Source organism: Megalops cyprinoides, chromosome 5 (genome assembly GCF_013368585.1).
Source record: "Megalops cyprinoides isolate fMegCyp1 chromosome 5, fMegCyp1.pri, whole genome shotgun sequence".
Classification (NCBI taxonomy): domain Eukaryota; kingdom Metazoa; phylum Chordata; class Actinopteri; order Elopiformes; family Megalopidae; genus Megalops; species Megalops cyprinoides.
Genome location: NC_050587.1, coordinates 36,264,450 through 36,292,105, shown reverse-complemented (window position 1 = coordinate 36,292,105; position 27,656 = coordinate 36,264,450). Strand labels below are relative to the sequence as shown.

Sequence of the window (27,656 nt, the reverse complement as noted above, 5' to 3'; positions counted from 1 at the left end):
TCTGAAACAGTTGGGAGCATGAGCCGTTGTCATAATGGAGACTTCCAGAACACCATCACTTCTTTGCCTCATCGCGGAGGTGTACGGTTTCTCCGTTTGCACTGTTTCAGCCAGTGGACTGAAGAGTCTGGCCAAAATCGTGCAGCTCCTCGAGCCTCGAGGGCGTGTGGCCTACGAATCTGAAACCAGGTCCAGACCCAAACCCTGCCCAGCCTCTCTGCTGATCTGCAAAAAGTAGCATTCCTATATATTAGTATGTACACGTATATATATCAGAGAGTATTCTGGGCCAGGCAGGGTTCTAGGAGTCCCCAGAGGGAGGTTCTGGATCTGAGTCGGTCCCGTCTTGGTCCTCAGAGGGGAGGTGGACCCGTTGCTCGTCCATGCGTTTGGCCTGGACCCGCTGGATTAGGCTGAAGAAGTCCTCGTCTGGTACCGTTGGGGCCCGGGGGCCTGGGTCGGGCGGGGAGCACCGCTGGTCATCAATCCTGGAGGACTGGGGAGAGATGGAGAGACAGGTGAGACGGGGGAGTGCTGCAAAAGGTGGAGGATAGGACCCAGTGTAGCTTTTGATGGAGGGATGTTTGAAGACATTAAGTAAGAGAAGGGAAAGAGAGGAAGTAAAGAGGCTTTGGAGCCTGGAGTACTTTTAAAGGTTTCATGACTCATAAAGTGATGTGACAAGCAAAATCCCGAATGATTCTAATTAGTGCCTTCAACTTAAAAGGCACCTTGGGCAATTCTTAGTGTAACCAAACCCATAGGAAGTGTTTGGTTGATTGTCTGCAGTGAGCTACCTTCGGCACTAGATGTCACCACAGTAGTGCGTATGACATTGGCATCTAAAATGAATTTTACACGACGTGTAAAAGGCAATCTGTCTTTGCGAATGAACCCAGGTGACAGTGTCAAATTGAATGTAACAGCCACACACCAAGTCAAAAGATCTTCCTTAGGGTGAATTAAAAACGCCTGACACATCCAAACAAGCACTTTCTTTGGGGTTTATTTTCTCAGAGACTCATTTCTTATAGCTCATATTTCAGAGGGCAAAGACCTCAGAATTGCAGAAGCTCCATATTTTTCCCACACAGAAGATCTCTATGGAATCTTTGTGCACACCTGCCCCGGTCTCACCTGGCACTTGATGAGCATGTTGAAGAAATCGTCTCCAGGCTCCTGGGAGTCACTGTCACCCCAAAGGTGGCCCAGGTTGTTCTGGGTGATACGAAGACCCGGCAGGTTTCCCACGCTGACCCTCTGGTCGTCCAGACGCCGACTCTGAGAGCTGGCGATCAGATCGAACAGCTCCTCCGTCTGAGGTGAGGTCAAGACCGAGCAGGGGTCTGCAGACAGCAGAAACCAAAGGATTTAATCAGAAAAAATGGGACAAAATGTCACAATTTTTAAATGAGTTGCTCACATATACAGAATGGATAGGCTAGGTAGACACACAGACAGACAGCCCAACAGCACAGTAGATTCAGAAGCAGGTATGGAAAACAGACAGAACAGATGACAGATCCAAAAGACAGACAGACAGACAGGCTGACTGACTCACTAACTGACAGACAGACAGATTTTAAAATACTGGCATTCCAAGCAGGATGGATTGATGGATGGATGCATGGATAGATAGATAGATACATAGATAGATTTTATAGGTAAGTGGACAGATAGATTGGTAGGTAGGTAGGTATGTAGCTAACAAAATTGACACGTCAAACAGGTGTACAGGTGTCACCACCCCACCATATTGCAGTAACCCCCCTCCTCACCTTCCTGCTGCTCATCGAAACAGCAGCGCTGGTCATCCATGCGGCTGCTCTGGAACTTGCTCAGGAGGTCGAAGAAGCAGTCCTCGTCCGAGGGGTCCCGGCCTAGCTTCTGAAATGGACAGGACCGAGCAGCGCTTAACGACGAGGCGCAAGGCGCAGGACCCTCTGCCCACGGCTCTCAGGATTTTCCCACGCGACGACCAGAGTGCCTTCCACATATCCTGTTTACATTGTTTCCCTTATTTGTTTAGCGGATTCTGTTAGCCGGGGGGGGGGGGGGGGCTCGGACACGTGATCAGTGTGCGTACGTTGTGGCTATTTACAGTACACATACTGGCAGTGTGAAACAGTCATGGTCTGTGCTTTGCAAAGTTTGCGCATGTTTCCTTGGTGATCTGACCTGCTCGCTCCTCCCTCACCCAAAGGACATTCCTACGGCCTAATCTCTGAGGGGCATCTGTTATGCCCTGTGCAGAGATGCACAGATCTGGTAACTGGGAATAAGGCAAGATGAGGTAATTAAATGTATGTGATGGATCTGAAGTTTAGAAAATTTTGTATGGTGAAAAACAGGCTTCTGGGATTCGCTTGATCACAATACGAGTGAGACAGTCAAGTCTTCCACCTGCTCTTGGCATGGGAAAAAAAAACAGGATCAGCTCCACACTGTACTTTTTCTTAGCTGTCCCACAATGCTTTGCACTGAGGTTTGCATTTGTATGAAATCAGACATGTGGTATGACATCACTGGATTTTCAGACACCATCGAGCACAGTTTTCATTAAAAAAATGGTTATATACTCCTACAGGCCCTAAGAACCTCTACTTTCATGAGTACAGGAGCTTCTCATAACACAACACGACACAACTGAGATACTGGAAGGATAAGGGATCAATAACAGATGGATGATGTCCAATCAGTCTACAGACCCTTACAGCAGATCACAGAGACACCATTGCCACTATTGGCTTGTGGATGATTAGACATTACACATCAACATTTTTGTTGGCACGCCATGTTTTCTAACATATTGATAATGTTTGATTTCTCATATAGATTAAGCACTTTCAGTATAAGACAGTTCCATGAAATAATTTCATAAAATCATGCTAAATTAAAAGCAGCCTTTTCATTATTTCTATGATGTTAATATGATTTTTTATGATATTGCATTCTGCAAGCAATATTTACATTGTAGAACTTTGGTTCAATCAGTTGTCAGGAAGATCACATGATTTCTCCATAGTTTTATGACACACAGTCAAAAACTGCATAAAGGCCTTTATCGTTTGTACAGGCAACAGAAATAATCACAAACTGGGTCACTGACTGGAACTGGGTTAAGACCAACTCAGCAAACACACATACAGTCACACTGTTCACTAACAGCACTGTATTCAATTCAAAAATAACATTACAGGTCATTCCTGCTGTACACAGAAAACATTGTTGGCGGTCTGCCTTCGGTTTAACAGTGAAGTGTCTGCAATTACAGAACTGCCTATGAGTTCGCCCAAAAATGACAAAAACAACTGGCACCCTCCCATTTCCTCCCCCTCACTCTCCCCTCTTATCCCCCCTCTCTCTCTTGCCTTGTTGCCCCCTCCCTCTTGTCCCCCTCTCTCTCCTCACCTTCCCCCTCTCTCCCTTCTCCTCCCCCTCTCTCTCCCCTCTCGTTCCCCTCTCTCTCCCCTCTTTTCCCCCTCTCTCCCCTCTTATCCCCCTCTCTCCCCTCTCGCCCCCCCCTCCCCTCTTGTCCCCCTCTCTCTCTCCCCTCTCGCCCCCCCCCTCCTCTCGCCCCCCCCTCTCTCCCCTCCTGTCCCCCTGTCTCTCTCCCAGCTCCCTCCCCTCTCTCTGCAGGCCGTCCCAGCAGCAGCCCGTTGTCCCGCTGTGGGAAAGTCTCTCATTGGGGAGAGAGGGGGTCCGCCGAGGGACACAGAGAGCCGGATGCTCAGTGGGGCGCACGCCACGGCATAGCCGCACAGCCACCTGTTCACAGACCGAAAAGCAAACCCCGGAAAAGCACCCACGCAGCACCCCGCCACACATCCGACGGTCCCGCGGTCTTACTGTGCTGCGGCCCGGCGCGGCATTCTCCTCCTCTCCCTGCAGAAACAGAGGCTGCCTTGTCTTCCTGTGTTCCCCTCTCCCCTGCCCTCTGCCTCACTCTGCCCGGATCCTAACGCTGCCTGCATTGTTCAGTCACCCCACGAGGGAGAGAGAGAGCCAGAGCGAGAGAGAGAGAGAAGCGGGGCCACTCCTTGTCTTACAGCAAGGTCACCATAGAAACCAGAACTCCTCTTTCAAACCCGTGCTTCTAGTGGTCTGTGACGCAAACGGTGACGGCCTACCACTCTGGCGTAACCCCCCCCCCCCCACCCCCCCATCTTCTCGGAGACCAGCCATCACCACCCCAGCGTAATATTGCAAGTACCTTTATGCTGCTTCACCGCACTGCTACAGCCAGGGAGAAAACGACTCGTAGGCAATCAGTCCATCCATTCTGCATCCACAAAGCTCACTCTTATTCCAGTTCCTAACGCCGCTGATGATGTGAAACGGTCTCCTCAAGGTGTGCTGTATGCTACGAAGCGTTTTTACACCCGTGGGCAAACGTGATGTTTCCCCTTCCTGTTCATCAAATGAACAAATGGAGCACGAGCCAGGAGACAGCGTAAAAAAGCATTCTCCCCTCACAGTGGGCTTAATAAAGGTTAAAAGCAATCACCCGGCCACATCATATTGCCATTGTCAGCACATCCAAGGCTCCCCTGGTCAGCATCTATGCCCATTTGGAGCATTATAGCAGATCTGATAGCATGCTGTGTGTCAGATTCCATTGAATCGAGCAGTTAATCAGGTGAAGGACGAGCCTGGCTTGTGGAAAAGCACATTAGGCTTCCGCGCATGTAAGGCTATGGGCGTTCGTTTAATGTGTTTAGGGCATTACCTCCGGGATCCACGCTGAGTGACTTTTTTCATTTGGAGATAATGGAACAATGAACACCATAAAAGCTCCCTAAATGACCTTGGGATAGTGCAGCGGTAGCGGTAGAAGTTCACTGCTGAACCACCTTCTCCAGCGATGGTGAACACAGAAGGACAGCAATTTAGCACACTGTTATACCCACATTAACAAGCTTCATTTGCTTCAGTTCATTTTTCTTCCTTGTGGGGAGGGGAGCCTGCTCACCAGGGGAGGATTTTGTTCTCAGAAGGGTTTTGCTACCCCTCTGCACTGCACTGTGCCCGACTGGATCCATCTCACCTGTGCTGTCTGTTATTGTGTATCACTGACTTTGAGTCTTTTTTTTTTTCCCAAAAGACTACATTGAGAAAGCAATTCAATCCCCGCAAACAAATGCTACCCCAAATCATCAGCATAATTCCATTAATTAATTAATTAATTAGGGTTATGTTTGAGTTTCAAAGTTATAATACAATTATCATGACAAATAACTGCATATGTGTGTGAGAAATCATTTCCATCACAAATTTGGCCAATCTGCTCCAATATGTAAAAATATGCATAATCTGATTATGATCAAACATAGATTTTGTCCTTCATTTTGCATACCAGGTGTGTATCAAGCTCTCAACACAGAGTAGTCTAGCCCTTTGTTCATAAACACTAATTGACCTTCTCCATGTGATTCAGAGCACAGGATTTACCAAATTTATAATTGTCAACTGGAACATCACAAAGTAATCTCTAAAACAGTGGGAGAGAAGGGTTGGATTAAAGAGAGGAGAATTTAGGATCTTACCGGAGGGGTCACCTGTACTGTAATGTCCTCAGTGTCCAGAGGAGAGTCCAGCCAGTGCCTCTCCTCTGACGAGTGGCTGTCAGCTGGGCCCTTTCTTCTGACCGGGCTGGAGATGTGGTCCTTGGTTCCTCTGGATGGGTCATCCATATCCTGACTGTCTCCGTTCTGAACCACAGGAGGAAAGATACATGACCTCAGTGCATTTAGGTGCAGCTTGAAATTACTGAAGCCTGAACTAAGGCACGGTTAATCTGACCCCATAAGGGTAAAACTGAGTATCGTTCAAAACTGCCTGTGGCGTTACCTTTTCCGAAGGGTATTTCCACAAATCGACGCTGTCCATACTGTTTCTTTGGCTGAATTTTGGTCTGGCTCCTGCGGGACAGAAAAATGAAAAAAAGAGAGAAGACAGGCATTAGGAAAGGCAGGGATTCTTTTTTCATACCTTTTATAGTAGAGGAGAGGCAGTCAGTTTCCTTATGGGGGATAATCTCCCTTAATATGCATGCCTGAAAAAGTCGAACATTCATTTTGAGTTAGCGTCTTTTATCAAACTTAATTTAGTAGTTCAGAACTGGCTCGGACTTGCATTTTCTGTGATTCTTTTTTCTAGGAAAAATATTGACGTGAAACTTAAGACTGGTTTATATCAAAATCTGAAACACAAATCACAAATTACAACATAGCAGCACAAACTACATTATCTTCTTAATAAACCACAGCTGGCTAGGATCAGAGACTGGATTTGATGAAAGTTTTGATGAAAATGCCTGATGGATTATCAGAAATGGAACTTTTTAAATAAACGTGCCACACAGGAAGAGCCTAGATAAAGATAACCGCTGTCACTGAAAATATGTGAAAATATTTACAGTGCCCCTTATTTTTCTTTTAACCCATCCAAAGATTTTGTTTTTAAAGAAACCTTTATTTTAGTTATTTAACACTGCCATGTAGTTAACACAATGCCTCAGTGTGGGACTGTGATAAAACCACTATGATTAAACCACAGGGTTGTGAGTTTGAATCCCAGATGGTACTTTGCCATTATGTCCCTTGAATGAGGGACATACACTGAAATGAATGTGAATTTTAAGATGCATAGATGGGTAGTACATTTATGTTAAACTGTATACAATATATATCAATGTCTGAAGTGATAATCAAAAATAAAGGCTGTCAGGAATTATTATTAAGTATTATAAGTGTAATTAAGAGCACTATTGTACTACAACCAAAACCTGATCATTTCTTATCCCAACTCTGTTAGTGCTAGATCTTCAAAAACTAAAACCACAATCCTTAATCCCATAATGTTAAAAACAGTTTGCTGTGGTTTTATCATGTGGATGCAGCCAAGCTCGGACAGACACAAAGCCATCAGTTATCGAATAAAGAAGCCTTCACAGATCCTGCTCCAAAACATAACGCCAGGGGTCCAAGCGGGAGGGGTTACAGGGACATGGAGGGGGCAAACACTCCTTCTAGGTGGTGTCTCCATTTTTTTCTATTTATGCAAGGAGTGTTATATTCAGTTTATAAAAATGTAAATCAAACAAGGATGTGGTGTTCCTCATAGGTAGGCTGACTTTCGCAGTTGAGTCACTGGTTAAAGTCTGGGCTAGTCCTTCACCAGCAATGAATCGGGGTCCACAGTGGCAGAAAAAAATTAATTCATTCCACTATGATATGGTGAGTTTCATGCAATTTTCATCTTAAAAACCAAACCTGGTTTACAAACCATTCTTCGTGCCTTTAAAATTTTTACACAGTGTCTGAAAGTCATGTATATTCCTCATATAGAATCTCGTTATTTTTAATTCTGGCTGCTTCAAGGGTATGTCTCTTTTATAATTTGACTGCACTACAAAAATACACCCTCAGTCGTCTCATGGCTGTTTTTAGATGATCCCTGATTGGTGTTGTAAGCAAGCCTGTGAAGGAGGGGCTTCAACTGCTGGCCCCTCCCCCAGAACTGTTTGTTTTAATTGTTAGTTGGTTAATTGTTTAAATGTGTAAAGATCCTTGTCTTTCCATTTTCAGCTTCCCCATAACAGTGTTCCTTTCCATCAGCTGCATTCAAGTCACTGATTGTTTAATTGTAATTGCATCTTTGTATTTGCAAGTCATTGTCTGTCTGTTAGTTAACCAGCCATGGGTCATTAAGGAGCCTCCCCTGCCAAATTAAGGACAAGTTAAATAAATGGGGCTGGAAGAGGGCTCATTCCTGTTTGAGAAGTTTGGCTCTGTGGCCTGTGTGTTCCCTGAGGCTGGCTAGTTTGTGTGACGATTTTTAAAATGAATTATTTGTTTTTGTAAATTTTTGGTAAGAGGCATTGGCCTGCTTTTCCACACAGCCCTATGCCTGTAGCTGAGTAAGCGGATTAGTCACAGGGTGTCCCAGCCTGGCCAGTGTAGGCACAAGCAAAAGACAGGCAAAGCCTTCAGTCCACACAGGGCTTGTTTCTCCTTCTGAACTGACCCTCCCTGTTTAAAATTAACGGCTAACCGGTCCCATCCACACAAGCCAGAGCTGTTCTGCCTGACTCACCCTTTCCTCTGGGAAGCAAGGGGGCCTCTCCCTGCCTGCTTCTGTCCACGTCTTTCTGCATTCACCCTACCTACTTTCAGACCATAACATTAAGTCATATCCGTACGTGTTTATATGCATAACTGTTAACACACTATTAACACCTTACAGTGGAACGGACCTTGTTTTGACTGTGGGGAAAGTCTGCATAATCTGCAGATCATTATTTTATTTTAAATTGACGGACCACTGTTTACTCTAAATTAATCTATCTTGCCCCCCCCCCCCCCCCCCCCCCAGAACAGCTTCATGAACAGACCAAGGAATATAGTATCACTTGCATCCGCACGTCCACATTCTTCTTCATATACAGCCAGGAGCCATTTGTATACAGATAATGCAGGCATGTGATTTACACACATGTGACCAGCTGCGTATTCATTGTGCCTCTGGCACTGACATATCTCATAATTCATAAAAAAAAACAACACTGAGCCCCAGAATTACTAGTAGTACTGGCAGCAGTAAATAATTCTGTGCACTCTCTCATCCATTAACACATGATGTTTGAGAAATATAGCAGCATAGCTCACAGCTCACTCACACACATCCTTGATCCCAGGCAGTGTTAGGTGTTACACATCCCATCTGTCCCCTCCACGCGCTGCATTTCCAGCCGACGGGGAGCCCATCAGACCGGCTCAGTCTCCTCTCACACTGTCCTGCCTGAGGCAGTGAGGCTCGGCCTCTCCCTGCGTCTGCCCCCGGCTGGGGGTGGATGGGAGGGAGGAGCAGAGCAGCTAGGCAGTGCCAACCTGGGGGGGTTGGGGGGGGAGGGGTGTGTGGTGCCCGGGAGCTGGCCAGACTGACTGTGGCACTGCACTCTGCTCCACAGCACTGTCTCTCTCCTGGCCAGCATTATGGGGTGTCTTATGTATCAGAGAGGTCCATCTCTCTCTGTTTGTCTTAGTGGGGCTCACACGAAATGTCCCCACAAAGGCATTTGTCTCACTGCTTGGGCATGAGGTGAAGTTTTAGACACTGGCAGGGAAGGCCAGACAGTGGGCGGTGTTGTAATGCCATTTATAGAGATAGATAAATAGCGAACAGCTATTTCATTACTCAGCCGGGGAAGAGCTGGAAAATCTGACGGTAAATCATAAGTTAAAATACTTTCGGATGTGTTCAGCTTAACAGTGGGAGCTGCTGCAAAAATTGTTAGTTGCTTTTCTGCTGTTTTTACCAAAAGTTTGTCCACTATCTTTTTGAATGTTTTTAATCTTTATCTTTTGGTTTCTCAAAACCAAAAGTCATTATACTCAACTCCTGTTCCAACTGATGTGCAAAGTAATAAAATAAGTGCATTGTGGGATTGGGTTGAGTACCAGCCACCAAATCTAACCCTCTCATATGTAAGTTCTAAAGCATTTCCAACTGCCACCCAGCATGGCTTATTTTATGTTATGTAGCGCGTGTGTTACATTACGTGGTTCGGTATATGTTTCCATTAGCGTTATTAAGCTTCTCATAGTTTTCACCGCTGCATTTGCTGTACTTTGTAACGCTAACTTACTGTTTCCTCAAAGCTAACATTACCTACATTTTGTCCAGTCTAGTGTTCTAATCACCCTGGTTTGATGGTACGGGCAAAAGGGCTAATCACACCAGTTTGACTGTAGGCGCGAAAGGGCTAAACAGCAGCTCTATGGCACCGCTGCCCGGGACGATGGCAAATCCAGTGGGTGGTCCTACCTTGCATCTCGAACTCTGACCCGCAGGAGGAGAGGTCACCCTCCGTCATTCCCAGAGTCTCCATTAGCTGCTGTACATTCATTCGGGCTGTCAGCTCCCCGTTCCGGTCCCCGATCTGCAGAGGGACCCCAAGTTTGAGTGATCACCGAATTTTTGGAACAGCTTGTCTAAAGCTATGGAATCTCTTGACATCATGTGACTTAATGTGGAATGTCTTACAGCTTACTTTAGTCTTCCCTTGTTTTGGTCAGTGGAAATTATATTGCTAATAAAACCCTTACACGTGCATGTGTTTTTTTGCAGTACAAGCTGAAATACCTAAGGCCAGAGAGAAATTTATCAAAGGATATACAGCGAGAATGATGGATGTAGGAAACAAGCAGACTGCTTGAAAGATTGATATTAAATTGTTATTTATTCATTAATTTATTTGTTAGTTAATTATTTATTGTGTACTGTATCAGCTGTGAGCTAGCCATTAGGTGCTATGGTGGATGAAAGCTTACCCCTGTCACCTTGCTAAAGGAAGCTAATAATGTGTCACAAATCCAGACCCAGGCTGCTGAGGTGATGTCAGTGTGTGTTCTTGTTGGGTGCATACTAGTTCTAAAATCTGGGGGGCATTTGGTCGCGTGTCCCTCAGAGTTTTGGGCTGCGCTCTTGCCCTCACCTCTCTGGAGATTTCCAGGTGCTTGCGAGCATAGTGCAGGGCCTGGCGGGGGTTTCCCAGAGACACGTAGGCATTGCCCAGACTCCAACAGGCACGGCCCTCCCCAACCCTGCCGTCAGACACAGGCACACACAGGTACTGTCACTCCACTGTCAGAAATAAGGCTGGCTCCCCAAGGCCTCAATGGAGGTGAGGAATACAATGTACTGCCAACGTGCCTCAACAGCACAAGTACATACAAGTACACAGACGCATAGACACTACACAGACATACACATATTTACACATATACCACACCTTCACACACATTCATGCAGACAGATGTACTGAGAAACACACAGTCACACAAGCAAATAAACTCACAGTTAAAGGCATCACAGTTATGAACACACACACACACACACACACAACCCTGCATGTGCCTACCTGTCTGCAAGCTCCTGCGCTATGATCAGGTGTTTGAGGTGGTAATCTATGGCACGGTCGTACTGCTGCAGGAGGGTGTAGGTGTTCCCCAGGCTGAAACACGCCTGAGCCTCCATCACCTGGTCCTTCAGCTGGTGGGACAGCTGCAACGTTTTCCTGAAGGACAAGAACAGAGAGAGAGAGAGAGAGAAAGAGACAGCAAGAGAGAGGGAGAGAGAGAGAGAGGGGGAGAGACAGAGAGAGATATTTCTGTCCAATTCAAACTTACAAGGAAATACATTTACAAATGTATAAATGTGCTGTCACATACACATTTTTTGAAAATGCTATTATTATTATTAAGTCACATTAAATAAATCTCTCTGTTTATATGTCTTCTTGTGATGGCAAGTCCACATTGATAAGAAAACATCTTAGTGTACTCAGAATACTTTATACAAAGTCGTATTTAATACTACTGTAATATTACCTGTAATATTCAGTGGCAGTATTGAACTGTCCCAGAAATATCAGGGCGTTGCCGAGGTTACTGTAGGCTCTGCGTTCGGCTGCCTTGTCCCCGAATTCCTTGGCGATGGAGAGTCGCTGGAAAGGACATAAAGGCAAATAGCTAAGCCTGTCTCCTCTTCAACTTCCTTGAATGCCTTCTATATCACAATAAAGGTTTTCTGGTTTTGTCTGACGGTGGATTAAATGTAAATGCCATGTGTCAGTAGAGCCATTTTTAGTGCTTATTTCTGATCACATACTATTTCCTACCATTGCAAGCTGAATACTTCCTTGATAAAAAAATAATAATAATAATTGTTCAATGATTCTGTCATGTTTCTTCTGAGGTCATCTCCACCAATGGAACAATACCATTTTTTGAGGCAAGGACCCCGAGAATGCAACAGGTGATGATGATCAAACATACCAAAAATTAATATGGCAATAGGCTCTCTCATTTTGTTATCCATCCACAGTTCACCACTGTTCCAGCAGAGGGCACCTTACCTCCCTGTGAAATTTGATGGCCTCCACAAAGTTTCCCAGCAGGTAGTGGGTGTTCCCCAGGTTTCCGAAAGCCCTCCCCTGGGCTGCCCGGTCCCCCAGCTCCTTGACCAGGGACAGATTCATCCTGACGGACACAGCAGAGAGAGAAGGGCGCTGAGTAATTTATGGATGTGGGAATAACGTGATTCCAGGTGAAGGTTTATGCTTGAAGCCCTTTCTGGCTCTTAGTTTTCCCTACAAGGTTCCACACACAATTTGAAACCTTACAGGGATATTTCTTATGCAAAGAATACCTGCGTGTCACTGTTGCAGACTCTGGGTTATTTAATCAAATCCCTCACAGGAAATACACAGTCTGGAACTTGTGCAGATGAGGCCAAATGGGAAAACCTTGCTGGATTTTTATTATTCCCAGTAAATACAGTGCATAGTAAATTCAGCCTGTAGTATTTGTGCACAAACACCAGAGAGCTACCTAGGTAATTAGAATGAGAAAAAAAACATTAAATTACAAAGCACTACTGTTATAACTAGCTTGTACTCTCTTTCCAGATAAATTATTATCTTGGTATCCCTTAGTACAATGTAATCTTGGACTCCCTTTACTTTTTAATAAGTAATGCAATACTCTCACAGCCCTACTTATAAACATTATCCAGTATAATTAGTGCTGACAGGGAGTATTGGTGTGGCCAGATTTTTTTTTTCTTGAAGCCTTAAAGTGGACTCTGTGACTGTTCAGCCTGGACTCTTCATATCTAATTGATTCTGAAAAGAAATCGCTCTGTGTTTTGATACTCCAGCTCTGTGCCGTGTCTGAGTCATCGATGTCTCGTAATAAACACCCATGGTTCTTAGGGGAGGGGCAGGCGTGGGGGGGGGGCTCTCACACAGCCCAGCGCTGATGAGCCGCTGAGGGACTCATTTAGCAGCTCATCTCCCTTAACGAGGTAGGAAGGCGTTACGCTCCGCAATGCGCGTCGGAGGCGACAAGGACACACAAAAACACCTTGTACTCATACATTAACAAGGAGCTCCTCAGAGGGACAAATCGCAGTGCATTATTTATTCCTCCCGTGGAGAGCGGCTCACCTCTCTGGATTTGAACCTGCAACCCTCGGATGATCCAGAGACTAGCCGTAGGCTGTGTCGGTGTGAGATGCACAGTATAATTCTCCAGGCTCCGTGCGGTGCGTGTCAGCGTGTGTGGCACAGCAGGGCAGTGCATGCTGGGAAACTCACTCGTAGAACGCCGTTGCCCTCTGCAGGGTGTCTCTGACATCTGAGGGCAGGTCCCCGGGGCCCTGGGTGCAGCCCCATGCCTGCTGCTTGCCCTTGGCGTGGAACACGTTCCCCATGTTATACAGCGCCCTGGCCTCGCCCACCTGCAGAGACACACACCACAAGCTGCTTACAGTACAGTACACAATACAAAATTTATGTGTGTGTGTGTGTGTGTGTGTGTACATCCCCTGTACAACCCCCAGCCTGTACATCCCCAATCTGCCCAGTGTAGATGCCATAGAGACGGCAGATGTGGTTCTGAGGATGTCCTCTGACATGGGTCACAGTGATGTCAGCACATCAGATGAAACTATGTTGTGGGTCCCATGTGGTTGCTGAAATTCAGCTGTGGTCCTCGCAGTGCCTCACAAGACTTCCATAACCGACACGCTGGGGTCAAAAATGGCCTGCAGCAAGTGTATGCTTTGCATTTGGCATCCTGTGAGAATGCCTTACCAGAAATGTAAATGAGGGACTTCCAAATCTGGGCTGCTGACACACAGCTACCCCCTCACCCGTGAGAGGGTGAGACTGCGCAGAAGGAGCTGTTTTATCATTTCCCGAACTAGTGGGAACTCACAGCGTATGATCAGGGAGTGCGTGTATGCGGGGCAGGGAGACCTACCTTGTCATCTTGCTCTTGAGAGATGTCCAGGTGTCGCTGGCAGCACACCACCGCCTCGTCGAAACGTCCCAGGACCTTGAGGGTGTTCCCTAAATTCCCGCTTGCCTTCCCCTCCCCGATCCTGTCCCCTATCGTCCTGGAAACAGACAGCTTTGTGAATTCCACTGCCCCCATCTCACCGAAGGCTTTGTGACCCTCTCTGGGTGAAACCTGTTATGATCATTGAGAGTTCCTATAATCACCATGATGTGGAATGGGGAGAGTGAGTAGTGTCTGAAACAAGCTCATAACAGTTTTCAAAACCCCACATATTTGCCAAAAAAGTGCAATACAGGAGATCAGTGGGGCTCTGAACTACCACACAGGATGTAGAAGCTCCATAAAAACTAGGTGTGTCAGTGTAATATATTTTACTCTTAAGTCTCAAATGTAAAGAACGTGCGTCTGGTTTAGTATTCATTTCTTTTTATTACTGTTTCCAGAATGAGCTGAAAAGTTATTGCTGCTCTTCTATAATCCTAGTCACTGTTCCCATGATGCTCTCTGGGGGACAGTCATTGGCTGCACTGTGACTTTATTCTTTTCTTATTGGCTCTGAGGAAGTTGTCACTGCATCAGCCTCTGGCCTCATCTCTGGGAAGTACAGCAACCTTGCCTCTTTCTCCGTTGACTGTAAATAAAGAATTACATCCACGTTCTTCCAACGTTAACATCACATCAAGCGAGCGGTTTGGGAGTTGGGTCAAGACCTGGCCTCGTGTTTCCAGGGTGGAGAATTATGGGCTGGGGTTTTTGGGCAGAAGCATTCCCAGCATGCTGTAACCCAAGTGCTTCATTGCACGGCCTGTAGCCTCACAGAGCTGTGCAATCAGAGAAGTAAGCGCTGTGACCAATCACCCTCCAGCAAGCTCAGATGTTAACAGTCACAGCCGTTATGTACCACCTTAGATTTACACTGCGACGTTAAGTGTGTTAAATTGTGGCTTTTCCTGTAAATAGTGATGTGGTCCTGTCTGTTTACAGTTTATAATGTTTCTTTTGTGTCTCAGGTTACGTGAAGTATAATCATGCTTTTTATACATTCATCTGCTTGAATAACAGTTTTCAACATAATTTATTTGCGTAACTGTGTGGCATAGTGATAAGGAGTAGGGGTTGCCAGCAGTGGTTCAGTGCTGTTGTACCTTTGCGTAAGACACTTAACCCAATATTCCTCAGCACATATTCAGGGTTATAAATTGCAGGGACCCTTCCATGACGACGGCAGTTACTGAGGATCATTTTGCACACCTGGCCAGGGTGAGGTCATGCCGGTGGTACTCCAGGGCCTTGGCGTACTCCTTCAGGTAGAAATAAGCGTTGCCCAGTTGGCTGTAGATGGCACTGAGGGTCTTCAGGTCTTCCGTTCCCACCTGGACGGCAGCCTCAAAGAAGGCTGTGCCCCCCTTGAAGTCCCCAGCCTTGCATAGCCTCTCGCCCTCCAGGGCCAGCTCCAGGCAAGAGGCCTCCATCCTGGGCAGAGAGGGACGGCCACAGGGTCAGGACAGAGTCATTGTGATGTCACAACAGCAGCAACAACAGCATGCCCAGGCATTTACACTCCATTACGAATATGTCTGGAGTACGCTAGATTTCCTTGTCAAGACTGAATAAATCAAAAGCGCCAAATCATTAGAAATGATATTTTACCAAGTAAGTCATTTTACAATATGTTGAAGTGGCAACAATTTGTTCAGCATCTCCAAATGTACACATAATGTGTTAATTTATAGAATATGCATGTCTAAAATGCTGAAGATTATATTTCAGCATGCGTTATTTCATAATAATTTTCAGCCCCCATCTTTTCTTTAAGACAAGCTGAACTGAAAAGACAGGTGGATTCCTCCCACACGGGCCTATCTGGCTCAGCCCACACAGTTCTCTTGCACAGTTCTGTAATGCCACCCATGGGTAGGCGCTGGCCCAAATACTCCCACACATACTCTTCCATGCCTTGGACCTTAGTCAGCAGATTCATCAATCCCTGCCGAAGTACAGCCCACCATCACATACACGAACCTCAGGTTCCCTCTGTCTCCCTCTCCCCTTCTCTCTGTCTCCCTCTCTCTTCTTCTCTCTTTCTCTCTCTCTCCCTCTCTCCCTCTCTCTCTCTCTCTCTCTCTCTCTCTCTCTCTCTCTCTCTCTCTCTCTCTCTCTCTCTCACTCACTCTCACTCTCACTCTCTCTCTCTCTCTCTCTCTCTCTCTCTCTCTCACGCACTCCCTCCCCTTCATTCCTTTCTATTTCAATGAATTATTCTCACCACCACAACAGCCACTCTCTTGACTCAGACTAACACAGCCATTACAGTGGACATGCATTGATGCTATCTGGCTGAAAACGTTGTTGTTTTTGTGTTGACTCTGCTTTTCCTGTATTTTAACCATAAAGGCTGTTAAAATAGGTGGTTCTATCAGGCAACATAGCACAACTAAATCAACCAAACAAGGGCTGTTTACCCTCTTTGTGCTTGGAACACTCAACCCAATTAGGTTCATCTTCAAATGCTTACTAATTTGTTTCCCAGCAAAAAAAAAAAATCAAATGAATAATAACTGTAAAATAATATGTTGATATTGACAGCCCAAAATAAACATTTGTATATCTCCGGACATGAGCTGCTATACTGACCTCTCAACACACAGTAGAGTGGCTACAGTTTTGTTTCGGTTTTTTGCTGTGTCAAAGCGTTCACACAGAAGGTCAGAATGTTCCATTACTTCAGCCATTAAAACACTTGAATGCCCAACCCTGAGTTCTCCTGGCCCTCTCCGTCTCCAATAATCTTGAGTTGCCATGGCAACTGCATTACTAGAGGGAGTCGTGGCCAGGTAACATGTTTGGCTCTCTCACTAAATGTCAGCGGCTGACCTGTTTTCCTCTGGCTAGAAGCGAAGACATTTTCAGTTCACTTGTTCTGTGTTCTGTATAAGCAACCAAACACTTCCCCTGTGTTACATTTTCCAAGGCCAGTTCAAAGGTTCCAGAAACCTCAAAAACAACAAAAAACATCAATAACAAAAAAAAACCCTTCTTACTGATGTATAAATTTAAAAAATATCATTTTGGGGAACTCGTGATCATTTCTCAGAGGAATGGCCCGAGTTCAGTTTGAAACCCAGGAAAATTGGTCCAAATCATATCATGGGCCGAGCGCTTCCAGATGTGAGCCACACTGAACCCCGCGCTGAACGAGACCCTGAGCCTTTGAACGGAGAGAGTTCATAACACGCCACATTATCATCACAGCGAGAGTGGGACGGCGTCCATCCCCACAAACCCACACAGCCAAAATCCACTCAGAGCGAGCCTAACAATCTCCACATGCCCAGCAGTAACAGATACAGAGCAAGAGAAGCACAATGAAATCCCCTGCAATATAAGAGCTCTCCGAGTTGCATAGACTAGGGCAAAGCAGACTGTGAGTATGGATCAGCCACGCGCAAACAGGGCCAGGATCCGAGCCCCTGAATGAGCTCGGAGTGTACCTCTTTTTCTGCTTGGTGAGGGTCCTCCGTACATACACACCCAGCTCCAGGCGGAGCGGCCTTAGCAGGGGGCGGGGCCGGGGGCCGTGGTAGACAAGCCTGCACAATGCATGCCACGCCCCGCTGAGGGGGCGGGGCTCTGGGCACACCCCGGCGGTTGACATCAGTGGCCTCATCTCCTTATATGGAAGTTCCCCAGAGAGGGTAGCAGGAAGCACGTTGGGCACAGCTGGAGAGTTCAATGGCGGATGGAGGTGCAACAGAGACTGTCCTTATTACTGACCCCAGATCAGGACAGTGAAGCTGACCAGCAAGATTTGCGTCATCAGACTTTCAAATGATGCTGCCGATGTTAACACTACAAGGAGGTCGCAGTACTCTGTCCTCCAAGGTAGACCTCTGCTAATCCTTATCGCTGAAAAAAAGAGCTCCTTCAGCAAAGGACTGTGCCTTTTTTTGTGAGTAGAGGTAAGATGAACCTGTACTCTTCTTCTGTTAAATCAGCACAATATCTGTCCCAAAGCTCTTCAGGGGTCCCCGAACAATCCACACCGTCCTGTAAATTCCAGCTGTGGCCAGGCCTCTTCGACAGAACACACCAATGAAAGACCTGAAAAAGGAGTGGGGTATTCTGAAGTCTGGAGCGCAAATTAACCACAAATCTCTCTCCTACTGTCTTCCAAATCCCCAAAAAAGAGGGATTTCTCTGCCGGCGGCTGAGAGGAGGTCACCATCACTTAGGGCGCTGGTAAAAACACTTCATCTGGATGCAGTGCATGGGGGAATGGTATCTGAGAACAAATGCCGGAGCTCCCAGCTCCTCTCAGCCCTGCAGACGATGACAATGTGACACTGGCGTGACACCGTGTCCCTGCCAGGACCAAAATCCTCTGGGAGGGGAACACGCGCTGTTGTAATCCCCCAGTCCACTGCTCCTGCCAGAAATTCAGTTTCGGCCCAGCAGGGAAACAGAGACCGCCCAGTGGGAAGTACGTATGTCACTAATCTGATGTGAGAGTGATACCTGTACAGGGCAGCAGCAGTTCAGCCTGACGCTTTCCTGTAGAACAGTACAGGAGAACCTCACTATCCACAGTGGCCCCAATACCAAGATTCCTACCAATGGGGAAACCCCCAGGAATGCTGAATGGAACCCATAAAAAGGCTTATGCATAAAGGGGGTTTGTTCCCAACAAAAAAACACATTTACTACAATGCAATGACGCAATAAACAAGTGATTACTATGCGTATTTGTGTAAAAATACAAAAAAGAAGTATGGAGGTATATAAAGTAAATGCACGAGCATAGGTGTCATTGTGGTGCTCTGCACCCCCAGAGCAGAGCTTGATAAGGAGCCTTGCCTGGTGTGAACATTCAAAACTGCGAATGGCAAATTTTCCAACGTAGTCATACAATACCGCGCATTGTGTCAGCGTGGAAACAAATGAGTTTAATAATGAGATTAATTTGAAAAGTGACGCACGTAACATTGGTTGCAAACAAAAGTGCAAAAGTGGAAATACTGAAGCTGAGCCTTGACAGTTATGGTTCTCGTTTTTGAACATCACACTGCATGGACTGCAACAGCTCGCTTCCGTGGTTTAAGTTCCATACCCAAGATTAGATCACATTACTTCACGGGAAAAGAGAAGGTTCAACGCACGTCCGTATCACCCAGATCAGACTGTTGCAATATGCTCCTCTCACATCTGCCAGGGTGAGCACACTTCCAGCTGCAGCTCATTCAAAATCTTGCTGCAAAGCTTCCTATTATTATTACTATTATTATTATTATAACTCTCATCAGCCAGAGACCAAAAGCAGAGACCAGCAGGGCAGTGTAGGGGGCAGGGGGCAGCAGTGTGCTGTACCCTTGGGCAACGTACTCAACCCACGACCACCCACAATAAATATCCAGCTGTGTACACGGATAAAACTGTAACCTGTGTAGGTTACACTGGAGAAGAGTATTGGCTAAATGACAATAATGTAATGTAATGAGACACCCCCTCCAGGCCCAAGGTTGCTTTGCCCTGCTCTGCATTATGTGGTTCAGGTCTGGCGTGGCAGGCACTTTAACCGGAAGCATAAGGCCGCCAGGTCTGCGGTTTCACACAGGCAGTGACAGCGCTGCCTTTACAAGCAGGATCAGCTAGTTCTTCAACCTTCATGCTTTGCTCAGTGTTGTCCCTGCTTTAGTGCTTAAATGCATCTGATTAACGACCGGGGAAATCTCATTACCCTTAATCCAGGTATCACCCTGAGATTTCAGGCTCAGAATCAATCAGTGGTGTAAACACGCTCCGAGCTGTGGCATGCAAGTTTACAGTGCGGCAAAACAGGATCTGATGTAAAATAATTCCAGTGATAAAGGTATATGGCACTGATGCATGGACAGTCCATTACATTAATGAAGAACAGTGGCAAGCTATGTACCCGAGCTATCCACACAAGGGGTTATAACGGATCACACTTTGGCGCAGTTTTTTGGTATAACTATATACCACAAGACAGGCATTTCCCATTCAAAGGTAAAGCAGAGAAAACTAGCACTGCTTAAATGTTTGACCCCAAGACACAGCACCAGGAAGGGGAGTTAGCAGAACAGCACTTAGACAGTGTAAAAGCCAGTGGAGCACGCTAAACATGCTGTTTACCAAACACCGCGCCTCCTTATTTTAACAACAACGCCTCACGACGTCTGCCGCGTCCGTGCTCGGCTTCCCACCTGTCACTTCAGAAGAGACGAGCACGCGCAACATGACAGGGGGAAGCCAGCACACTGGAAATAAATGACAGGTACAAGCCAAGAGGGAGCGGGGATCAGGAGGAGAACCTCTTTAAACCAGCCAGCCTTTTTAGGAGGGAGAAGAACACCTCGTATTTCGTTTTCATCTGGGAAACTGGATTTTATTTTTTATTTGGTTTACAGACACCATTGCCCAGACAGACCTGCATGTCATTCAGCTGGATATGAGCCTACAACAGGGGTAGCAGTGTAGCATAGTGGTAGGGAGCAGGGCTTGTTAAGGTTGCTGGTTTGATTCCCCACTAGGGCACTGTACCCTTGTACTCTTGGGCAAGTTACCTAACCCACAGTTGTTTCAGTAAACATCCAGCTGTATAAATTCATAACATGTAAAAACTGTAACCTATTTAAGTTACCGTGGATAAGAGCATCTGCTAAATGACCATAATGTAATGTATCCCAGCTGGGAATCAAACCCGCAACCTTGTGGTTATAAGACACAGGCCTCCCTACTACACCACACTGCTGCTGTTAGATGGGCTGAGTGTATCTCTGGGTAAAGACACAGGAGTGTCAGTCTCCTGGTGTGGACATATGTGTCAGGCCCACCTGCAGACAGAGGTCTGGTCTGTCACCTCAGAAGCATTTGATCTCTCTGTTGCCTTCGGGAACGTGATGGGGCGCCACTAGGGGACATGACCGCGGGGCAGGCCCTCTCGCTGAGTCTGTGTGTCCCTCGACCCCCCCCCCCCCCCCCCCACCCCCCGTCTGCTCTTTAATTGCTCAGGACTGGCCCCCCACCCCTGCATTAATATTTGATGGCTGACGGTTAGATCAGGCCTGGGAAAATGCAACTTGCAGCTTACATGGGCTAATGTTTTATTGAACATGGCAGAGAAACTTGAAACGTTCATGTTTTGGAGTCCGAGTGAGGGTGACGTTGTTGACAGCTGGCCTGAGCCTGATTCACTGATATTTAAGGGGAAATGCATAATTCTGGAGTTTGCCTTCTAAAACTACAAAACTGGCAGGGCCAATCCAGGTCACTAGCACCAATCACCAGAACAAACTGTCTTAGCTGTAAAAACAAGTACGTAATACATCATTTCCTTTTCAAGTACCTGTGGTTATAAGTTATTCTTCCTCTACTACATACCACTGGTCTGTGAGCCAAGTCCATGTGGATGTCTAAGAGAGTGTCACATTACATTCAATGCAATGCAGCACAATCCAGTCAAATCTGTAACCGTACTAGACCATCCAGTGATTTGGACAGAGGATCTAAAGTGTGTGATGGAGTGTTGTGTAGCTCGAAGAAGCGTACCCTCTAGCTGGGCAGGAAGTGTGTCAAGAGTTCCAAAACACAGGCCAGAAGCCGAGGAAATCCATTTTGGACTCCTTTTAAAATGAGATATGAAATAAAGACAAAGACTGTCAAAACGTCGAGTAATTCAAACCTGTAAACTTTAGCAACAACAAACATTTATTTCGTTCAACATGTTTCACTTTATTTGTTACACTTATCAAGACCTAGCTGTCTGTCTATCTGTCTATTTGCGGTATCAGCAGTCCTGGTATCTCTGAAAGCACAAACAATCTGTCTGGCTGCTATACTGGTCAATATTACTCCATTGGGCAGACTAATGTGAAATTATGGGAAAATGGGAAAAATAATCCTGGAAACCAACGGAAGGCCGTTAGGCCATGACTGGTAGGACCTTGTCCAAAAATGAAAGGAGAGGGGGTGGTTTAAGTAATTACAATGAAGACAATAACAACATAACCACACGCTTTGGTGAAGCAATTAAACTAAATAAAAGACTAAAATCCTCAAGATGTGCTTTTTCCGTAAATTTTTACATTGCATAACTTTGCAATCACTACTATAGTTCAACTTCAAATCAAACATTAATTTAAATTAAAAAAGATGTGAATACTTTCATACTACATACCTTGCTAAAAAAGGGAAAAACACATTTTCTAAAGAGAGGTTGCTGATGCTGACTGCTTGCCAGTGAAAATTATCTAAATTAATCCTCTACACACAGAAACTGTGTGTGTGTGTGTGCGCGCGCGTGCACATGTGTGGATGTGTGTGTGTGTGTGTTTACCTACCTGTAAATAATCTGCATGTCATACCCCTTTAGGTCTGATCAGAATTGCATCTGCTAAGATCTGTGAAATTACAATGATCTGCATGGCTCATCTTATTCTCTGATCCACTGATCTGCATCACATAAAGATCCTTGGATTTGTACTCTTGCAAAGCAGATGACACAGAGACACATGAGACCTAGATGTAAAGCTGGAGTAGACACCAGCTCCAGGCCTACCTGAACCTTGCATAGTCATCTTAATCAGGCACATCACTTCTGTGGTTTCTAGCACTTTGGGCCTCCCAAATACCAGAAATGCACAGAAGAAAAGAAATTGCTCTAAAACCAGGGCAAAGGGCATTGTGGTGTACCCAGGCTACAGTCAGACCCTTCCAGAAAAACATTGTTTTCTTTCTGGTGTCGAGCTCTATAGCAACACATGTCTGCTTTGCTCAAATGTGGTCAGAGAGAGGGGGCTCTCTGCTAAGTCTGCTCTGTTTGTCTGTTAATTTACTGCTAGGAGAATGCATTTCCTCAGAGAACTGCAAACTAAGAGCGCATTTCAGCAGGAGGTGGGTGGTGTAATTGTCCTGCCTTGTGCTCACATTCTTTGAGGCCGGCACACGATATCCAGGGCACAGCGATCGTTTGCCAGAGAACAGAATCTCTTAGGACTGGGAAGAACATTTCCAGCGGGGGGGTATTATGGTTCCTGGAATCCGCTGTGAGGTTAAGGTGTCATTTTGATTTCGTCTTACAGCTCTGAGCTTTACTCATACTCATGCACAGGGAAATGTGTGCTACATTGAACGAACCAGCACCAGACAAGAGCCCTGAAATTTAACCCATGTAAATACATTTTAGTACCTGTAAAATGCTGCTCATAATAACCCATCAATTGCCACTTTCAGGCAAGTACCTGCATGCCAGTATTGTTGACCTAGCTGTAAAAATAACAATACTGTCACAACTATATAAAATCTATACTGTGCAATGATGCACACACAATATACTTGAACAAATATATGATTTTGACATGAATTAGAATATGTTGAATATCTTTCTTAACCTTATATTGCCTTATAAAGTGGGACACAGCGAGGGTCGCAGAGGAAGGCCCCGTTGGTGAGCAGACAGCGGGGTGCAGCGGGGTTCAGCGGGGTTCAGCTGGGTGCAGCGGGGTTCAGCGGGGTTCAGCGGGGTGCAGCGGGGTGCAGCGGGGTTCAGCGGGGTGCAGCGGGGTTCAGCGGGGTTCAGCGGGGTTCAGCGGGGTGCAGCGGGGTTCAGCGGGGTGCAGCGAGGTGCAGCGGGGTTCAGCGGGGGGCAGCGGGGTTCAGCGGGGTGCAGCGAGGTTCAGCGAGGTGCAGCGGGGTTCAGCGGGGTTCAGCGGGGTTCAGCTGGGTGCAGCGGGGTTCAGCGGGGTTCAGCGGGGTTCAGCTGGGTTCAGCGGGGTTCAGCGGGGTGCAGCGGGGTGCAGCGGGGTTCAGCGGGGTTCAGCGGGGTGCAGCGGGGTGCAGCGGGGTTCAGCGGGGTTCAGCGCCCAGCTCTTTTCGCATGCTCCCTGCTGTGGGGAGACAGCCCACATGCCTCTGATGCCGTCTACGCCGAGCGGCTCCGCTCTCGGCTCTAATTGGTCTGTTTGGAGACGCGATCGCTCTGTAATTGCACGCCTGCGGTCTGCGGAAGACAACATGCTCTCCGTGCTGAGCTGTCAAAGCGGCCAGAGTTTTCTCATACACAAACGGGGGTGTGCTTCTTTATTTCAACAGCATTCTTCTTATCATAGGGCTGGAAATAGACAGCTACACATACTCAGATGAAGAAGACAGCTCTCGCATGAACTGAGTGACTGTCTGGTTGGGCGGGTCATATTTAGTTTTTTTTTTTTTTTATTCTGTCTAGGCCAAGAGACGTCTAGCTCACCACATGTTCTGTAAATCTTAAACCAACCCCTGGATTTAATCAACATTTGTCCTTGACTGTGACTTACAAATTAATTAAAGTGTTACTTTGTTCAACAGAAACACAATTTTGGTGCTTGTTTTAGGTGACTGCTGAACCCACTAACTCCACCAATGGGTGTTTGTGAAGAAACACATTGCACTTATGCTTGACAATGAGTCTAAGTTACGGATGACTGTCAACTGAATCTAACGGTCAGTTTTCTGCTGCCTCTCCATCCACCACAAACTCCCCCATCTACATTTCACCCTCTGCGTCTCCCTCCAGCTGCCCCTCTCAGCTCTGAAACCCTTGCCTCTTCGCCCCCTAGTGGCCAAGATCAAACACGCCCCCAGCCTCCTCTCACTGGCTGATCTGAATGCTGGCCACTGTGCTAATTTCGCCTTTGAAAAGGGAGATTCAAATGCGGTCGTCAGGGAAACCGGTTAGCGGCTCTCAGAGCAGTTGGGAATGTTTTCCTTTCTCTCTGTATGGCTGCATCTTTTCTCTTTATCTGCATCCATGTCTAATCAACCCTCCCTCAACCCCATCTGCTGCACAAACGTGTCAACAGGGTCTCCAGGCGTATATTCTTAATGCCCTCATTTGGACTAGCGGAAATGTTGCTTGATTATATAAATAATAGCTACCAATATGTCTGAGGCTGCTCAATTAGCTTGGATGGATACAGTTCTGTTCTCTGGTGCTGGAAGTCGCTCTGGATAAGAGCATCTGCTAATGAATGTAATGTATAGTAGCCAGACAGATTGTTGGTGCTTCCAGAGATACCAGGACTGCACTGACACCACATGCAGGCAGGCAGACAGTCAGACAGACAGTTAGGTCTTGTAATGCAATGTAATGCAATGTAATGTTCACCTCAGGTTTTTTGGTGCAAGTGGGCAGTGCCTTATGAAAGGGTGCGTGTCCGTGTGTTTATTTGGAAATCAGGAAGCGCTGTGTTTACACGGAACGTAGGAACGTGCTCTTCCCCCCGTCCTGGGACATCTTCACAGAACACAGATAATGCTAATCTCTGCATGGAACTGCTGGACAGGGTGCTGCCGTGTGCAGTGGATATGCCCTGACCCCGTTGCTTCCTGCGGGGCTCTGAGACGTTCTGAAGCATCCTGACCCGTAGGAATGGTGGGGTTAACTGCACAGAGCCAGAACAGCAGCCAGAGGAACAGCTAGAACAACATCTGAGAGAACGGCCATGGCAACAGTTAGAACAATAGCAGGGAGAACCACCAAGGTAACAGTTAGATTAACAGCCAAGGCAACAGCTGGAATCACAGCTGAGCGAACAGCCAAGGCAATAGCTGAAAAAAAAACAGCTGAACAGTCAAGAGAACAGTTCAGATGATAGCTGAGATGACAGCCGGGGCAACGGGTGAGGCGAAGAGCCGAATCTTACAGTGAGAACAGCAGTCAGGAGAGCAGCTGGAACAACAGCCAGCGAAGCAGGAAAGACAGCGGCCGAGACAGCTGAAGCAGCAGCCGAGGATACCGCTAACAGCCTCAGAGCTGGGGAGGGAAGCTACAGCGGCTCGGCCACAGACACGATTAGTGGAATCAGATGTTTCATTGCCTGGCTGGAAAGCAAAACTGTAAACACTGCAGCCCTCCAGGACAGGAGCCGGGCAGCCCCTGTAAGGCTGTGTGGCCTTTGGCAGCGCACATAAAGCATGTCATTTTCATTGCAAAAGAGCCCCATTTTCTCCCCACACAGTCACGACACACGCCCCTCGCAACGGTGGGCAAGCGCACGCACAAGCTTCTATCTGGGACACGGACCGCGAGGCTGAGCGAGACTCTATTGAAGCGTAACAAAAGGAACAATGAAGGCTTGAAGCACCTCTTCTCTCCTGGATGGCATCAGCAGCGTCACCGCCATCAGGTTACAAATCTGAATATGGATGTGGTTGTGGCATCGAGAAGGGTTGTCATCCTTTTCAAACTGAAAGTTGCCCGACCTGGTAAGGAGGAAACTCGGCCCGTGGACTTTTTGACGTTGTGCCACCTGCTCACATCGGTGCATAGCAACGCTTAGAAAAGGCACGGCGAGAATCGCATCAGCAAGAACAATCGCCAAAAGCGTCACCTGGCCTGGTGGCTTAGGGACAGCCTAAATGTCAGTTTGCAACTCAGTGGTCATTAGCATTTTCAGCAGCTCTTTGGTGTTGTGCATTCAGGAGGAGGAGGGGGGAGGGGTGGTACTCTGCAGTAACCTCTGACACAACAACTGCTCCTTTCAACCGGTCTCTCTCTTTCCCTTTCATCCCTCTTTCAGTTACAGTTAGAAGAAGAGGCGGCGGCAGCAGAGACAGAGAGAGAAAATGGGGGGAGAGAGAGACAGACAGGAAGTGGGAACACGGCATAGAATAAATTATACAGTGCCTGACGTGGGCAGCGGTTGTATGAGTTGTGTCTCCACTCTGTGCGTGTTTTCTGTACGACCTTTTGAAAGACCTTCACGTTCCGCCGCGCTGATTCAGCCGAAGCGCCGGCCTCTGCGGCCCCGTCAGCCCGCGCTGTTTACACACGCATCTAACCGCGGCTGTTTGTTTAACCCAAAGCGTCTGCGATCCGAAAGGCAAACAGGGGTTAGCCCCACGCGGCGGAGAGAGAGCATGGTGGAGCTGCCTGACACGTATGCAGAAGCAGGGAAAACAGCAGCACCAGCTGACAGCAGAAACAGCAGCAGCGGTAGCAGCGGTAGCGGCGGTGGCGGCCCGCCGGTCGGACGCACCTCTACAAACGCGCAGATCCGCCTCTTGCAGGGCGGCACCGCGGGCCCCGGCGTGTGCTCCACACGCTCCACCGATTAACCCCCCCCCCCCCCCTCCCTCCCCCGCTCCCCGGCCCCCAGTCACACCCACTCCGCCGCTGCTCTTCACAGCACCCCCAGAGGAAACGAGTCCGCATGGAATCCCACTAATGTGAACGCCTCCCGCCGGTTCGCGCATTCCCTAGGTCCCGGCAGGAAGAGGAGCTCACTGATCCCGGGGGGAAGCCTCCGTCAGTCAGGATCTCCGAGCAGAGGGCTCACTCCCCCCCAACCCCCGACCTCCCGCCCGCACCCCACCCCCTTTCCCCCCCTCCTCAGTCAGCGAGAGGCACGCTTAAACCCCTGTACCTCAACCTTCCTCCCCCCTTCTGCCTCAACCCGCCCGCACCCTCCCCCCTCCACCCCCCCCACCCTCCCCTCTCAGCTCCTACCTGGAGTGGAGCCTCTTGCTGGCCGGTTCCTGGTCCACAGCGCTGGCTGACTGAGCCATGAGCCGGGTCCGGCAGCCCCGAGCTCTGGATCCCTCTCGCTGGGTTCCCTTCCCCCTGCTGCAGCCTCTGCTGCTCTCTCCACCGCACCACAGGCAGGCGCTGAGGAAGTGATGCACTGTGGAGAAAGAAAACACATAAAAGCAGGCCCCTCCCCCGACCGTGACATCAGGGAGCTGTGTTTGTGTGCGTGTGCGCGCGCGTGTGTGTGTGTGTGCGCAAAGCTGCTG

At 47.5% G+C, this 27,656-nt stretch overlaps 1 protein-coding gene across 3 annotated transcripts; it reads right to left on the bottom strand.

Moving 5' to 3' along the window:
* Window positions 1-292: 292 nt before the first annotated feature.
* On the bottom strand, window positions 293-27,656 carry gpsm1b (G protein signaling modulator 1b). Of its 3 annotated transcripts, none has more exons than XM_036529090.1 (14): window positions 27,370-27,656; window positions 15,120-15,341; window positions 13,830-13,965; window positions 13,163-13,305; window positions 11,921-12,044; window positions 11,394-11,509; window positions 10,925-11,080; window positions 10,499-10,607; window positions 9,829-9,943; window positions 5,851-5,921; window positions 5,547-5,711; window positions 1,779-1,887; window positions 1,138-1,346; window positions 293-496 (listed from the first exon to the last, which is right to left on the bottom strand). In XM_036529090.1, exons 1-14 carry the CDS (start codon window positions 27,426-27,428, stop codon window positions 302-304), a joined length of 1,929 nt encoding a protein of 642 aa, XP_036384983.1. In that variant the 5' UTR covers window positions 27,429-27,656; the 3' UTR covers window positions 293-301. The 3 variants fall into 3 exon arrangements, with proteins under 3 accessions (XP_036384983.1, XP_036384981.1, XP_036384982.1); XM_036529088.1 differs by lacking the exon at window positions 27,370-27,656 and adding an exon at window positions 17,360-17,623; XM_036529089.1 differs by lacking the exon at window positions 27,370-27,656 and adding an exon at window positions 17,360-17,623 and having other exon boundaries at window positions 1,779-1,884.

Coding starts and splice junctions, on each gene's coding strand:
- gpsm1b (XM_036529088.1), bottom strand. CDS start 17,535: ATGAGGCCACTGATGTCAACCGCCGGGGTGTGCCCAGAGCCCCGCCCC. Junction 5,712..5,850: donor GGAAATACCCTTCGGAAAAG/GTAACGCCACAG, acceptor CCTGTGGTTCAG/AACGGAGACAGTCAGGATAT. Junction 1,888..5,546: donor CAGTACAGGTGACCCCTCCG/GTAAGATCCTAA, acceptor TGTCCATTTCAG/AAGCTAGGCCGGGACCCCTC.